Genomic DNA, 13,954 nt, shown 5'->3' on the forward strand with positions numbered 1-13,954 from the left:
AAACACATTTCAGTGGAGCACAGTTCTTCACCTCATTTGGAAAATGTTGCTTTTTGTGAAGGGCATGCCCCATGTCTGAACACCTGTAAAGGGCTGTGTTTTGCTGGTGGTTACTTGCTTCTTTCTCATGAGAGAAGGAACTTGGTGGACCTCTAGTGAGTGGAAAGGTCAGCAAAGAATTGAGGAGAAGACATTAGTCTTGTGTGACTTGATGATTTGTCTGACAGGTGAAGTCCTAATGTTAGGCTATATATATCTCCTTGAAGGCTGTTTTTAACATCATGTTGATGACCCATTCTCTGAGCAAGATAGATTGACCTGAAATGATTTCTGGGACACACAGACTCCCAAACCAAACCTGCAATGTTTATACAGGGAAAACAGGCAAAATTAGGTGACTCTGTGCAGAAAAAAAGATTAAGGAAACCTCTCATTATTAGTATCGTTCAGGAAACCCAAGGCATGTTGATATAAAGTGCCTTGTCCAAATTGCATTGTGAAAAATGATCGAGGGAGGAAGTTGCAGACACTTTTTGCTTTCTTATGAGGGATGTAGAAGCTCATGCAGTATTTATTCTTGTCTGCTTCTCTTTTGGATTATTCACTAGTACTAGTTCCTGCCTTGGTGGCCAACACCTCTCCCACCTCTCTGCTGTGCCTCAGTTTACCTCTGCTCCCTCACATTGCTCTTCTCCCTAGACTTGGTATTTGCAGCAAATTTTCCCCAGGTGGACTTACACCAGGGAAACAGCCAGGCATTCTGGAGGACTGCAAATACTGCCAAGAGGTATAGCTTAGCTCCTGTGCGTTTGAAGGGTGGAGCATGCTGAGATGAAAATGACATGCAGCCATGACATGCAACAGAGCTACTGGAATTTTGTGTGTTGGGTGGATGGAAAGCATGGAGGGATGCCAGCTTCAGCTTCACTGGATGTGGAAAGAGATTTAGGCTAATCAGAGGCTGCTGGAAGAAGGGGGAGATGTCCAGTAGGCTTGGTGGGAAGGTCCCTGTCCTCTGCAGGTGGTGGGATGGGGGAGCCAGTGGGACAGTGCATCTCCCCTCCCCGCAGGAGCCTGTGGGGATGTCAGCTGCGGCGCCCCACTCCCCTCCTGCCCCAAACACCCTCTCTCCAACTCGGAGGGGAGCACAGATTTGGCAGAGTGGTTAAACCTGGCAGTGGGTTGTGGCAATGAAATAATAGTCTCCATATTTAAAGAATGCTTTATTCACTACATCCTAGAAATGTACCGTAAATGGAGCAAGAACTAAATAAACTCAGAGGCTTCTGACAGTACAGAGAACAGAGATACAATAAAACACCTAAAATATCAGCTCTTTTGAGAATAAGGCACACTAGGTTTGTTTTGTTGTTTTTTTTTTAAATATTTTTTTCTTTGAATAGTTTGTTCTTAACCTAAAGATGTTCACATTTCAAGTTATCAGACTTACCTCAGTAGTAGTGTACATGAAATGGTTTAGAAGCAAGTGTAAAAGACAGGCTATGGGTGGGAGGCTCAGCTGCCTGCATCGCCGGGTGCTGCCTGCGTTCCTGGGTGCTGCCAGCTCCTGCCTGCTCCTGCTGTAGCGCAGGCAGCACCCACCAGTGGCCTGGGGTGCCTCGGAGTTTGCCCTCGTTGGCTCCTCTCTCTCCCTGCCACCTCTATGAGTGGCAGGACCCTCGTCCTGCTGGTGGGAAAGGATGAGTGGGAAGGGAGCCATCACCCTTCATCCCTCTCCTGTGGGTCAGCCGTGGCTTGGTGCTGGAAGGGGGCCAGCAGAGACCCAAACAACTAGACTGCGTTTTCCCAATCCCAGGGGTGTTTGTGCAGAGCCCACGGACCCACAGTGGCATTTAGTGTTGAGCCGTGTAAGGCCTTAGCCAGAGGGCCGGAGGAGAGAGCACCGGCCTCCATGTTGGGGCTTTGCCCAAATCACCTCCTCTCGCCCTACAAAGGGGCAGGGCCTCGGGGCTAAGGTCTGGGTGCGCTTCCAGAGTGCAGGCACAGACAATAAGTCTCCCAGGATGGTGCGCGGGGGAGCAGAGTCCGACCTAATGTTTAACCTCACAGTGCTTTCGCTAACAGGTCGACAGGGTTAAGGAGAGCTCAGCTTGGCTGAGCAAGAGCACCTGAAAAACAACCGCTCAATTTTGAGGCAAGGAAAAAAAAGTGTATTAAAAGGTCACTTAATTGAGCTGGGCGTGGTCTGGAAGCGGTTCAGTTGTCAAAATATACTCAATACAGAACCGCGTTGGTTGGTACTTATACCACAAAAAGTAAAGGAACATTGTTTACTCACTCCCTGCTTCACACCTCATGTCACTGGAGCTGTGTTTGCAGGGCTGATGCACTTCATATAATGGGCAAGATATTTCTTTACCATTTTACTATATTTTACATTCACTGCACTACTAAATAAAAGCCTTTAAACAGGCCACAAAACACTGCAATAATATATTTACTTCTTAATAAAACAAACTTTTTTATAACATTGCAATAAAACGTTTTTGTTTTGTGACAAACCACATACCATGTAAATCTGCAACATAAAATGACTTTAAAAATGTATATTAAAAGATATTTACAAGCTCTATGTCTTAAAATCATCAGGTCTAACCGCTCCCGCCCCTGATGTGCATGTACAACTCCAGTTGTGGAGAAGGGGAATTAAGTGTGGAAGGGAGGCCAGGAGGACGGCTAGACCTGTTTCACTAATTCCAGTATCACTACCACTCCTAGTACCTCAGACATTTCTTATGGAACATGATGGAGCGATGGGTAAGTAATGCTGCACATCCTCTCAGTGAGAGCGCACCTCCTCTTGCTGACAGCAGCATACATTCTCAGTCTCTACAACATATACTTCAAAGAATAAAATAAAGAGCACTGAAAAAGAGCCTAGGCTTTATACTGGATGAAGATCTAACTCAAGACACCTCGCATGAAATAAGAGCTACTTGTTTCTGCATGTGCTCCAACTACAAGTAGCTTCAATAAATAGAAAATCCAGTTGTTAAGGAAAACTCAGAGCCTTTCCTTTACTTAACATAAGCCTGCAAATCACACTGTGAAGAGGTTTGTGTGAGGAGGCTTTTTTTTTCTCTTTCTCCCAAAAAGGCAATATTAGTTACTTCTGATTTCAAATAAAAACGAGCAGATTGTGTTAATGCCAGCACAAAAATTCAGAGGTCTTGCACATTTTTGAAATTGCACTTTCCAGTATAATTTTTTAAATAAGATACTTGTTGTTTTTTTCTTTAAAAAAAAATCTAAGGTATGTATTCTTTAAATATTGAATATATTCTTCAAAATATATTGTTAAAACTTTCCCTAGCTGCTCAGGTGTGCTTTTTAATATATAGCTGATATATTATTAAAGGCACTACAAAATAGACATCTCTGGAGTGCAGAAGTTACTAAAAAATAACCTTCATACCACAAATATACTGAAAATATAACTGCTAAAAAAAAAAAAAAAAAAAGACCCTATGCAACCCTACTAGGATGCGTATGAATGCATGTCAGCGGTGGGCTGGATGCATTGAGGTCCTTTAGAAATGTATGAATACAGGCATGTTAAATTTTAAAAATAGCCTAAAAAAGTTAGTGAAAACTTCAAGCGTAGAAAATATCTCAAACATGGTTCTCTATGACATTCTTCACTTTCTGCATCAGTTTACCAAGCCCAAACGTTTACTCTTTCGCAGACGGCTTTTTCTTCATAAATAGTAAAGTGTTCCTTCAGTGTGTGTTTCTCTGCCCCCCTCCTCTGCCGACAGTCTCAGTACGTCTGGTAGACATCATGGATGGGGACCTGGATGGTCGCGGCTGGGAACGCTGGGGGGATGTAGCCGGCGTATCCCCCGTAGGCAGCGGCGGCTGCAGCGGCAGCAGCTGCGGCGTTCTTCTGTAGCGTGGCTATTGTTGCTGTCGCCGCAGCGGGTGCTGCGAACGGCACGTAACTTGTCCCGTAAATCCCTGCGGCGGGGATCCGCTGCACATTGGGGGCCATGGTATACACCGGCGTGATGGGGCGGCCCTGGAAGCAAAGCATTGGGTTCAGACCTCTATAAAGGTGCTTAAATTACTGTAACACTTCGTTTCCACTCCATGAATTGCAAATCCTCTAGAAGGGGAGGTGATAATGGGAGGGCAGGCAGCGTGTGCCCTGTTGATTGTGAGTTATGCTGTCATGGGGGACTATTCCCTCTGTCCCAGATTTGGGTACCCCATAGGGGGAGAGAAGCTGTCTGAAGTGCAGAGGTCTAAGACAAGTCAGATATACTGCAGGGCTGTTGGGCACCATAATATCCTCTATAGCACCTCCTGAATGGGAGCAGGGCAAGAGGCCAGGCTTCCCCTGGCCCCGGGTATGCAGAGCAGAACATAGGGGAAGCGGGATGTGCGGTAAGTGGGATGTGTGGGAAGCAGGGCTTACATGCTGAACATACCTGGAAGGGGGGGGGTGTTGAGACAGCTGGTATTACAGCTGCGGCTGCAGCTGCTGCGGCAGCTGCCGCGCTGGCTGGGTCCTGCTGCACAGCTATAGGGTTGATGATGTGCTCGACAGTGTGGATTTTGCCATCTTCCATCATCTTGGCTGGCGGTGCAGCCTGAAACATGGAGTACTGGGCACCAATGGCAGGGATGGCCACTAGGAGAGACCAGACACATCAGGTGCATTAGGAGAGGTCTCCAAGACCTCATCTTAAAGAGCCCTCCCTCCCAGCGGTGCTGGCTCTCCCACAGCAGTCCTGCACTGCTCTCATCAGGGCAGGGGACCTGGGGCACCATGGCTGATGCACAGTGCTGGGCTTAGTGCTGCCTGCTCTGCCCAGCATTTCCCCCCATGCTCCTGGCATGGGTGTTCCAGGGCCAGAGTCCTGCTGAGGACTGGGAACTGAGGCCTGGATTTACACAGTCCCTTCTGACCACCACTGTCCTCACCCCTGGCAAAGAGTGTGGCCTGAGCACAGGGATGGGTGAGAGTGCATATTATCCCAGTGGGGTCCTTGTTCCAGCTGTTGAGATCAAGGGACATGTAGCTGCCATAGGCAGAGCTGCTCTGGGAAGGAGTGTGGTTTGTACTGCAGAAGTTGCAGGCAGCAACTGGTCCAGTCTATATGCCATCCTTGGGCCAACTCTGCAAAATATCAGCTCATTGACTATTATGCATTTCCCAGGATGGTCTCAGCTAACTATGTTTTATCCCATCTCTCTGCTACAGGATCAGTCTATTTAATGACACACACACAAAAAAAGAAATTGCTCTTTAGAGAATACTTCTGCATGCCAAAATTGGAAAATGCAAAATAATTAGAGCTATGGTCTTTCACACAAAGGGAAAATGCTCCGGTCAGAATGATGGTGTTCAGAGATGGTGAATTTGTACATGGTCCAAAATGGAGCTTCATGGCACTGCTTAAGGAAGAAATGTGCTTTGCTGAACACTCCCAATAAACACAATAATTGGACATGAGCCAGCAGTGTGTACCCACAGCCCAGAAAGCCAACTGCATCCTGGGCTGCATCAAAAAAAGTGTGGCCAGCAGGTCGAGGAAGGTGATTCTCCCCCTCTACTCTCGTGAGAGCCCATCTGCAGTGCTGTGTCCAGCTCTGGGGCCCCCAGCACAAAACAGACATGGACCTGCTCAAGTGGGTCCAGAGGAGGGCCACAAAAATGATCAGAGGGCTGGAACACTTCTCCTATGAGGAAAGGCTGAGAGAGTTGGGGTTGTTCAGCTTGGAGAAATCTATGGGAAGACCTTGTAGTGGCCTTTCAGTACTTAAAGGGGACCTGCAGAAAAGATGGGGAGGGACTCTTTATCAGAAAGTCTAGTGATAGGATGAGAGGTAATGGTTTTAAAGTGAAAAAGGGTAAATTTAAATGAGATGCAGGGAGGAAATTCTTTACTGTGAGGGTGGTGAGACACTGGAACAGGTTGCTCAGAGAAGTTGTGGCTGCCCCCTCCCTGGCAGTGTTCAAGGCCAGGTTGGACGGGGCTTTGAGCAACGTGGTCTAGTGGAAAGTGCCCCTGCCCATGACGGGGTTTGGACTAGATGATCTTTAAGGTCCCTTCCAACCCAAACCATTCTATGGTGCTATGATTTCCATCATTGCTTCATAGTGCACAGTTCAGCATTCAGCTGGTGAACCTTCCAGCAGGAAGAATATTCACAAGTTAAACAAAGTAATCAATAAATGATGGACTAAGAGGTGATGTTGGCATCTGTGGGAGGTGCAGCCAGTAAGTCAGAAATGAAGCCAAATATGCACATGTGTTTCTTTCACTGTGATGAAACTTTGTTATGTGGAAGTGTGCAATTCTGCCTGTGGGAAGGACAGGTGCCAAAAGCAGTAGTCTTGTTTTGATCTGAAAGACTGCAACAAGGGATCTGATATCTTTCAGGCAAAGGTGTTTCCAATGCCAGTGGACTACCACTATTTCCTCAAGCAGAGACCTCCATCTCTGCTTTTCTAGTTTTCCTTCTACACCAAGTCCACCTGGTCAGCTCAAACCAGCTTTATCACTGGTTTAAATAACCTGGATAATAATTTCTCACCAAAGCAAAGGCAGAGAGCTCATGTTCCATTCTGCAGTAATTTCTGGCAGAAAAGCAGTACCAAGCAACTGGGGTTTTGGGGTGACCTCTTAGGAGTTTTCTAACCATTTTCAAAGAAATGAGCTTCAAAGTTGTTCTGAACAGTAGGAAACTTTGCAGAGTTGGTGCATGTTTATTCCTCTGTTCTGGTAATGTGCTTTCAGAATCACATCCTTTTAATAACAGAGGAAAGTCTTGCCTGTGGTACCTCTTACTAGATCATCTGATCTGGTTGGGGAAAACAGGCTGGGTGCTTCTGTGCTCAGAGACTGTGCTGGAACCATATGAGAGGGGAAGACCCGACAAAGAAGTCTGAATCTCAGCATCCTTCAACCATAGAAACATTTAGACTTGAGCTTCAGGCTTTTGTTTGGCAGTTGAATGAATTACAGACACCACAAACAGGCATGCATTTCACAGCCCACTTTTCAAGCATAGTAATACCTGGAATTCCTAAAGTATCTTTACAAACACACATAGTGGTATTTTCTGATTGTGAGTGGGCAGTTTTTTCAGGAAGTCTGATCTTCCTTTGGAAATGGCTCTAATCTTAACAGCCTTCCTTTGTCTCTGGAATTCTTCTCATATTCTCATCCAGCTGTTATGAAGAATTCTTCACAGCCTTCATTAGATGCAAGCTGTGGTTTGGAACATGTTTTGGGAAACCACTGCAGATCCATTATTAAACACCACTTAGGTCCTGCAGTTATAATTTACTTGGAGAGAGGAATGGGGAGAACACCTGAGGACTTCTGCAAGAGGGCTTTCTCCCATCACCTGCAAGACCTTCTTCCTCAGACTGCTTTTCCAAATAAAAATCTTTCCAAACAGGATCTTGAGGAATTGCAGGGCTTCAGCCTTCATGCAGTTCACCTGAAGGGCAAGGGCTGGATATTAAGCTGAGGATGTGGCAGAGGGTGGTGATCCCTGCCCTGGCCCTTGGGTGGGCACCTTGCAGCCCAGCAGAGCTGAGAGCTCTCCTGTAGATGCTGCATCATGGCAAGCTAGATGCTGAGGGCTCCTTGCATTGCTCCATCTCCATGCTGCTGCTGAGGATGGAGGAGCTTGCCTCAGCCATGGACTTTCCTGCAGTGGGAAAGCCCCAGGTGCTTTTCTCAGCCTTGTAGCACTGGAGAAAACAAGCTAAGCAAGGGAGAGGTCTGGCCCGGCTGGAAATCTGGGGTGGGAATCTCCCAGGCTGAAATTAGCACTGAAGAAATCAAAAGAGAAGAAGATTACTCTTAGTGACAATGCTCTAGTGTGAATGACTAGGTGGAGAGGAGAGTCCGCTTCCTCCTGAGAAGGTGCAGAAGGGGACAAGAGGTTTGAACACAGCTTCAGCCCCTTTTTTCTTTGGCCTGAAGAGCTCCCAGATGTTCACGTTCCCCTGTCCCTTTGCATGCCTCTTGTTTGCAGAAAGCCTGGCTAGGGCCAGGAGGCATTCGGCACAGGGCAGTGCTGAGCTCTGGCCCCAGGGCTGTCCCCACTCCTGCAGCCATGGGCTGGCCCTGGAGGGGTCCCCACGTGCCTGACACGGGGCTTGGAGTGGGGGCCTTGCTCACAACCTCTGCTTTCCTCACCTCATTGCACATACTAACCTGCACCGGGCTTAATGGCCACCGGATTGACTGCAGGTAGCTCCAAGTTGGGTACCAGCTCATATCCTTTCTCTTGCTGTTTTCCTTTGCCTTCATGGTACCTGCTGTAGATGCCACGGCCAGCGGAGTATCCCCCCAGGTAGGAGCCCCTGGGGCCTGGAGCTCTGTTGCCAGCTGCACCTCGCCCTCTGCCTCGTATGCTGCCTGCTTATGAGAACAACATAGAAGAGGATGGTGAATAACAGAGAGCAACAGCCCGTGGGGAGCATGAACAGCCCCAGGCTAAGATCAAGAGGCATGTGCTTAGAAGTGAGGCTGCTGAAGTTAGTTTGATCTGAGTCTTAGTGACCTTGCTTAGGAAAAGAGTTTGGCCTTAGAAGCACCCAGTAAGCCTAGGCAAGTTTTTCTCTTGATGTTTCTGACCATACATTAATTGCTTATTTATACTGATGCAACTCTTGTGGCCAATGTTATGGGTATAATCTACTCAGCAGAGAGAGAGGCTCCTCCAGGGTGATTTCTATGCAGTAGGAACAGCTTCTGCTCTATCTGTCCTCCAGAGGAGACCCAGCCTCTCAGCTGGCCACGATGGGACCCTGCAGAGATGGCCTGAAGTTGTACCTGGCCTTTAACCAAATTTGTCCCACCATTGCATATGTTTTTACCAGCGTTGTTTGCTTTCTTGCTATTTTATTAGTAATGTGAATATATCCCATCTCCAAAAATACTGCCTTTATTTATTTTAGTGACTCCATGCATGTTACGATAGTACTTTGGATGCTGCAGTATTAATGGATGCTATGATGGCCTAATTGAATATTTAGACTGTCAGTTAACTCCTTTATAGTTAAAGTACAAATCTGGAAATTGAGAAGAAGCTGAAATTTTGATCAACTAGGGTTAAAATTATTTATTGGTTTATGTGGGTGCCTTAAGAATATATGCATGCTAAACTGCCTGTTATATGGAAATACTCATTGCATTTCAGGAAACTATAATTCCTGCAAGTACAGGATAATCGTAATTATAACACCAGTTATAGCTGCTAGGGTTTTTTATGAATAACTGATTTTTGGTTAATTTTTAATGACTGTAACCGATACATAATTAAAGTATACATAGTAAAAGAATTACTTTGCACTCATGTGATTCCTTCTGCTTACTAGTTCTCAAATGACTTTATAAAGGACACAGCACTACTGTCATTTTAACTCAGAGGGCAAATAACACCTGGAGAGCTCCCAAGGCTTTCCCTGACATCCCTCCCTTTGGATGACCAGGTCACTGTACCCACACCTCCAGGAGAAGGCAAAGGGAGCACTCTCATAATCTCTAATACTGAGACTCTGGCTCTTTGGAAGGAGGCATCAGAAGCTGGAGTCCTTGGACTTGCTCAGTACAGCACTCAAAAAACCCAGATCACTCTCTTCCCCATCCCATGCTTGGTCTGTTAGCTGATTCTTAACCATATTTTTGATGCCTCCCTCATACTAGCCTATACATTAGCAATTATTTATAGATAAACACACTCTGTATAGTCACAAATTAAAATGATACCAAACAGAAATATAGCAAAAAGACCTATAAAAGAATGTTTAAGAAAAAAGTGCATAGCACCAGGTGTCTTTTGGCTCAGGCAGACCTCGGGTGACACCAGCCTGAGCTCAAACCTGCCCATCACATGCCCTAATTGTGCTTACTAACCTTTCACAAAGTAATCTCTGTTGGGCCCGATCAAGGCATTGTATGGATATCCATAATAAGCTAGTGTGTATGGATCACAAGAGTAAACATAATTAGGTTGCTGAGTTACTTCAGGCGTTGCTGTGGCCCCTCCTTTTGCTGCTTTCTGGTAGCGAGTATATTGCTCCTTGTCTACTGGCTTGGCCAAGGTAACCTCCAGGCACGAGCCTTCCAGTTCAACACCATTAAGGTTGTTCATGGCATGAATGGCATCTTCCCTGGTTGTAAAGTGCACAAAGGCGTAATCACGTATTTTTTTCACCCGCTCTACACAGCCAGGGTTAAACTGCCCAAAGACCTTTTTAATGGTGTCCTCTGTGGTCTCAATCATTAAATTCCTCACATAGAGGATTTTAACAGTTTCCATGACGTCTTCATCCACATCTATCTCTGGTTCCGCCCAGTCAACAGCAATTTGGTGTCCCCACAGCTGGATCCTTCCCGGCATGAGTTTCCTCCTGGCCATTGCTGCTGCTCGATGGCTCTCATACTCCACGAAGGCGAAGCCTCTGTTCTTCATCTTGTCTGCAGCACTGGCATACACGATGACATCCAGCACGCCTTCCGTCACCTTGGCAATCTCTTCCAGGATCTCCTCTCTCTTCTTCATCTTGGGAATGCCTCCAATGAAGAGCCGGCAGTTATCCACACTGCAGCACACACCCAGCAGCCTACCGGGGCGGATTTCATAATTATTCAGCTCCCTGACAGCACGCTTCGCCTCGTGCTTCTGTGTGTACATCACAAAGGCGTAGCCACGGTTCTTCCCATCAAAGTCCATCATCAGGCGCATTTCATAGATGCGGCCGACGGATTCAAACACAGGGACAAGCTCATCTTCATAGACATCGCGGGGGATTTTGCCCACAAAGACTTCGCAGCCGCGAGGAGGGTGCAGGCCCTCCCATCCAGGCGGAGGGCCACCGTACTTGCGTTGCCCATTCTCCTGGATCATGCTATATCCAGTGCGCTCCATGAGGGCCAGCAGAGCTGCCTCATTGGGCGCACCAGCAACACCTTCAGGGACTTTTGTAGTAGACACATTGGAGGAATCGTTGCTCATCCTTGCAGTGGAGTCCTCAGCAGTCATGGTGTCAAACTCATTCACAGCCTGATAAAGCCTAGTCAAAGGAAGAAGGAGGACACTCATTAGAAGCTGTTAGCTAACACCAGAATCCCACCCCTCTTTTGTCGTCCTGTAGTTGTTCTGCAAGTTCATTTTTCAAACTGAGACTAATGTTGCAGAAAACCAGATGACAAGCCACACCAGCCTATACTATAGGGGGAGTGCATTCTGGATGTAGGCACAGCCTCTCTTTCAGGTAGGCGGCTGAGGATCACCTGCCTGTACCACCCCAGCACTGAGAGCTTCTGCCACAGGAGGCTGAAGTCTCATGAACAGATGCCACCAAGCACCTCAAAAACCTCAAGTCCCTGGAAGGCTTGTCTCCTCTTTGAAAGGGTAGGAAGGAGCTGTCACAGAATTAGGAAGGGGAAGATACTGCCATGAAGCCAGCAGTTCCCACCTCCAGAGACCTTTCCTCCCTCTCAGTCATTCCTCAGTTAATCCATCTGCTCCTGAACAGCACAAGTGCCAGGTGCCACACTCCATGTTGAAAGATAGCAAATGCATGAGAAGCACCAGGCACAGTTTCCAACAACCCCTTGCTTCTCTAGGCCTTCACAGTAACTGTCGAGTAGGAAATAATAGATATGCTTTAGCATTGGGGGGGGGGAACAATTCTTGTTCTCGTGTGCAAAGGGAAATCTGGCAAGCTTCTGAGTTGCCTGCTGCTTGTGGTACAATGTCTGATGTTTTTATTTCTTCTGTTATTACAACAGGACTTCACAAAAGCTGAAGGGAATCACTCCCTTATGACAGGAAACTTGCTTTAGAGCAAGAGGCCAGCATAGCCCTGCAAGCTGGCAAGAGGAAGGCAAATCTCAGAAACCTCATTCTGCATTTGAACACAGGCAGAGAGTGGGAAATGCAGACACACAGGAGGAGGTGACCATGCTAATGACCACAACTGCAAGACAGTGGGCTTCCTCTCTGAGCACAATTAAATAAGATACTTTGGGACTCTTGAGAGTAGTTAATTCATTGCATTTTAAAGCTGGAAAGATCCATCAGACCATTTAATACGAGTGGTTGTATATGACATGAGCCATTACATTTTCCTGATATTTGCATGAGTCCTGTAACATCTGAGTAAATTGTATCTTCCAGAAGGACCCTGGTTTTAAGGAATCAAAGAGCCTACACCCCACCACTTCCCTTAATGGCTTGTTCACTAATCACTCCCTCAGACAAGCAAGCTTGCTGTGTTTCTCATGAGAATTTGTCTGGCTTTTGCTTCCAGCTAAGATTACTTGTTAAACTGTTCTCTGATAGACTAAAGAGTTTTTCAAGGTGTCTGCTTTTGCCTTATGATAATATTTAAGTTGTGTAATCAAGTCTTTTTAATAAAAGTTGCAGGCTGAACTCTGGAATTCCTTCACAATCGGTATTTTTTTCACCTGAAATCGTTTTTGTGGCTCTTTTGACAGTTCTCTAGGCTTTCAGCCTTTTCCACCTTTGCTATATACAGGGATAAAGATCATCCCTTTTTCTTCTCCCCATGTCTCTGTAGCACCAAGGCCTATTTCTCCACACCTTCTCAGTAGCAAGCCATGTGGAAATTTTTTGTCAATTCTAACCCCAAATCCTTTCCAGGAGTTATGTCCCATGCGTCAGGCATGCCTTGTGTTTGTTACTCCTAAATGCCACAACCTTGTGTTCATCCCTACCCCAACTGCCTTTTGAGTAGATCCCACCTACTGAGTGCTACATGTTGGCTCCTTCTCATTGTTTTTTACAACTCTATCAGCCTTTGCATTATCCATCATTTTATTTGCCATGATTTGCATTCATGACCAGTTTGTTGATGGAACTGTCAAAAACTGGCCTTTGTAGGAAACTCTGCAAATCACTATAAGAAATGCTCCCAATCTGGGTTTGACAGGATTGTTTTCCAAAAGACGGATATACCCTTTGTTAGAATGATTTGGCCATTTTCAATGCATTGGTTGCCATGCAGGTAGGTCTTTCTCTAGTACTGTAGGCGCAAGTCCACGGGAATATGGGCACAAAATTTAGGCACCTAAGTCTGATTTGTGTGTTCCACAAAACCTATTTAAATCCTAGTAATCTTAGCACCTCAGATTTTTTTTCAGTAAACCTCTGCTGCCCAGAATTGTGCTGCTCTGTATCAAGAGATGCCTCTGCACCAGGCAGGACAAACACCACTGTGCCTGGTTCAGCTCCTAAATGTGTTTAGGACTGGGAAACAACCTCTGAGCTTTGATCTGTGGTAGGACCTGATCCTGCAGGTGTGTTTGGGCCATGGGTGTTACATGCTAATGCTTCTGAGTAATTTTAATCTAAAAGTATGGAGAGCAGAGTGGGAGGCAGAGAAGGAAGAAGACAGTAATAGTGATGCTGATGCCCAGGCATACTTTAGAAAACACCATTTTTTTGAAGCCAGGTCTTTCATGGAAGTGCATCAGTTTTGATAGCTTCTTGCTTTAAAATGTTGATGAACATGTTTCAGATTCAAATGTTCCTCCTTTTAAATGTGCCACGACACTTTGATTTTACACCTGGGAATTATTTGACATAATTAAAAAAATTAAGGCAGAGAAAAACTTTTTAATTTTTCACTTGACGATTTGTGCCTAAAAATATGACTTCACCTTTCCCTGAATGAAAGAAAAGCTTGTTAAACATTTTACTGGAGAATAATCATTACCTTTACATGGGCCACCTGTTGGCAAGTGAATTACTTATTGCCTCAGGTTTGGGTAAATTTAGAAATGAGTCATCAACCATTAGTTTTAGGTCAACTTACAAAAGAAAAGTCTGTATTCTGCCATCTGCAGGGCTCAGCTGCTGGGGCTACAATCTAGAAAGCTACAGATGGGTACCAGGAGAGAGGAGAAATGGAGCAAAGCTTCCCCTGGCCACCAGA

General features: G+C 46.0%; 1 protein-coding gene across 4 annotated transcripts in view; it reads right to left on the minus strand.

Annotated features, from left to right (window-relative positions):
- Positions 1-1,216: 1,216 nt before the first annotated feature.
- Positions 1,217-13,954, minus strand: part of RBM47 (RNA binding motif protein 47) — an 81,349-nt gene continuing 68,611 nt past the window's right edge. For 3 of the 4 annotated variants that reach the window (XM_074904696.1, XM_074904695.1, XM_074904693.1), the window contains 4 exons: positions 9,906-11,065; positions 8,202-8,408; positions 4,452-4,654; positions 1,217-4,039 (listed from right to left, as the gene is read on the minus strand). In XM_074904696.1, the coding sequence (XP_074760797.1) occupies positions 3,782-4,039; positions 4,452-4,654; positions 8,202-8,408; positions 9,906-11,065 (1,828 nt within the window). In that variant the 3' untranslated portion in view covers positions 1,217-3,781. The remainder of the gene's footprint in view (positions 4,040-4,451; positions 4,655-8,201; positions 8,409-9,905; positions 11,066-13,954) is intronic. The other variant, XM_074904697.1, reaches the window with a different exon arrangement.

Source organism: Athene noctua, chromosome 4 (assembly GCF_965140245.1).
Source record: "Athene noctua chromosome 4, bAthNoc1.hap1.1, whole genome shotgun sequence".
In the NCBI taxonomy this organism is placed as follows: Eukaryota; Metazoa; Chordata; class Aves; order Strigiformes; family Strigidae; genus Athene; species Athene noctua.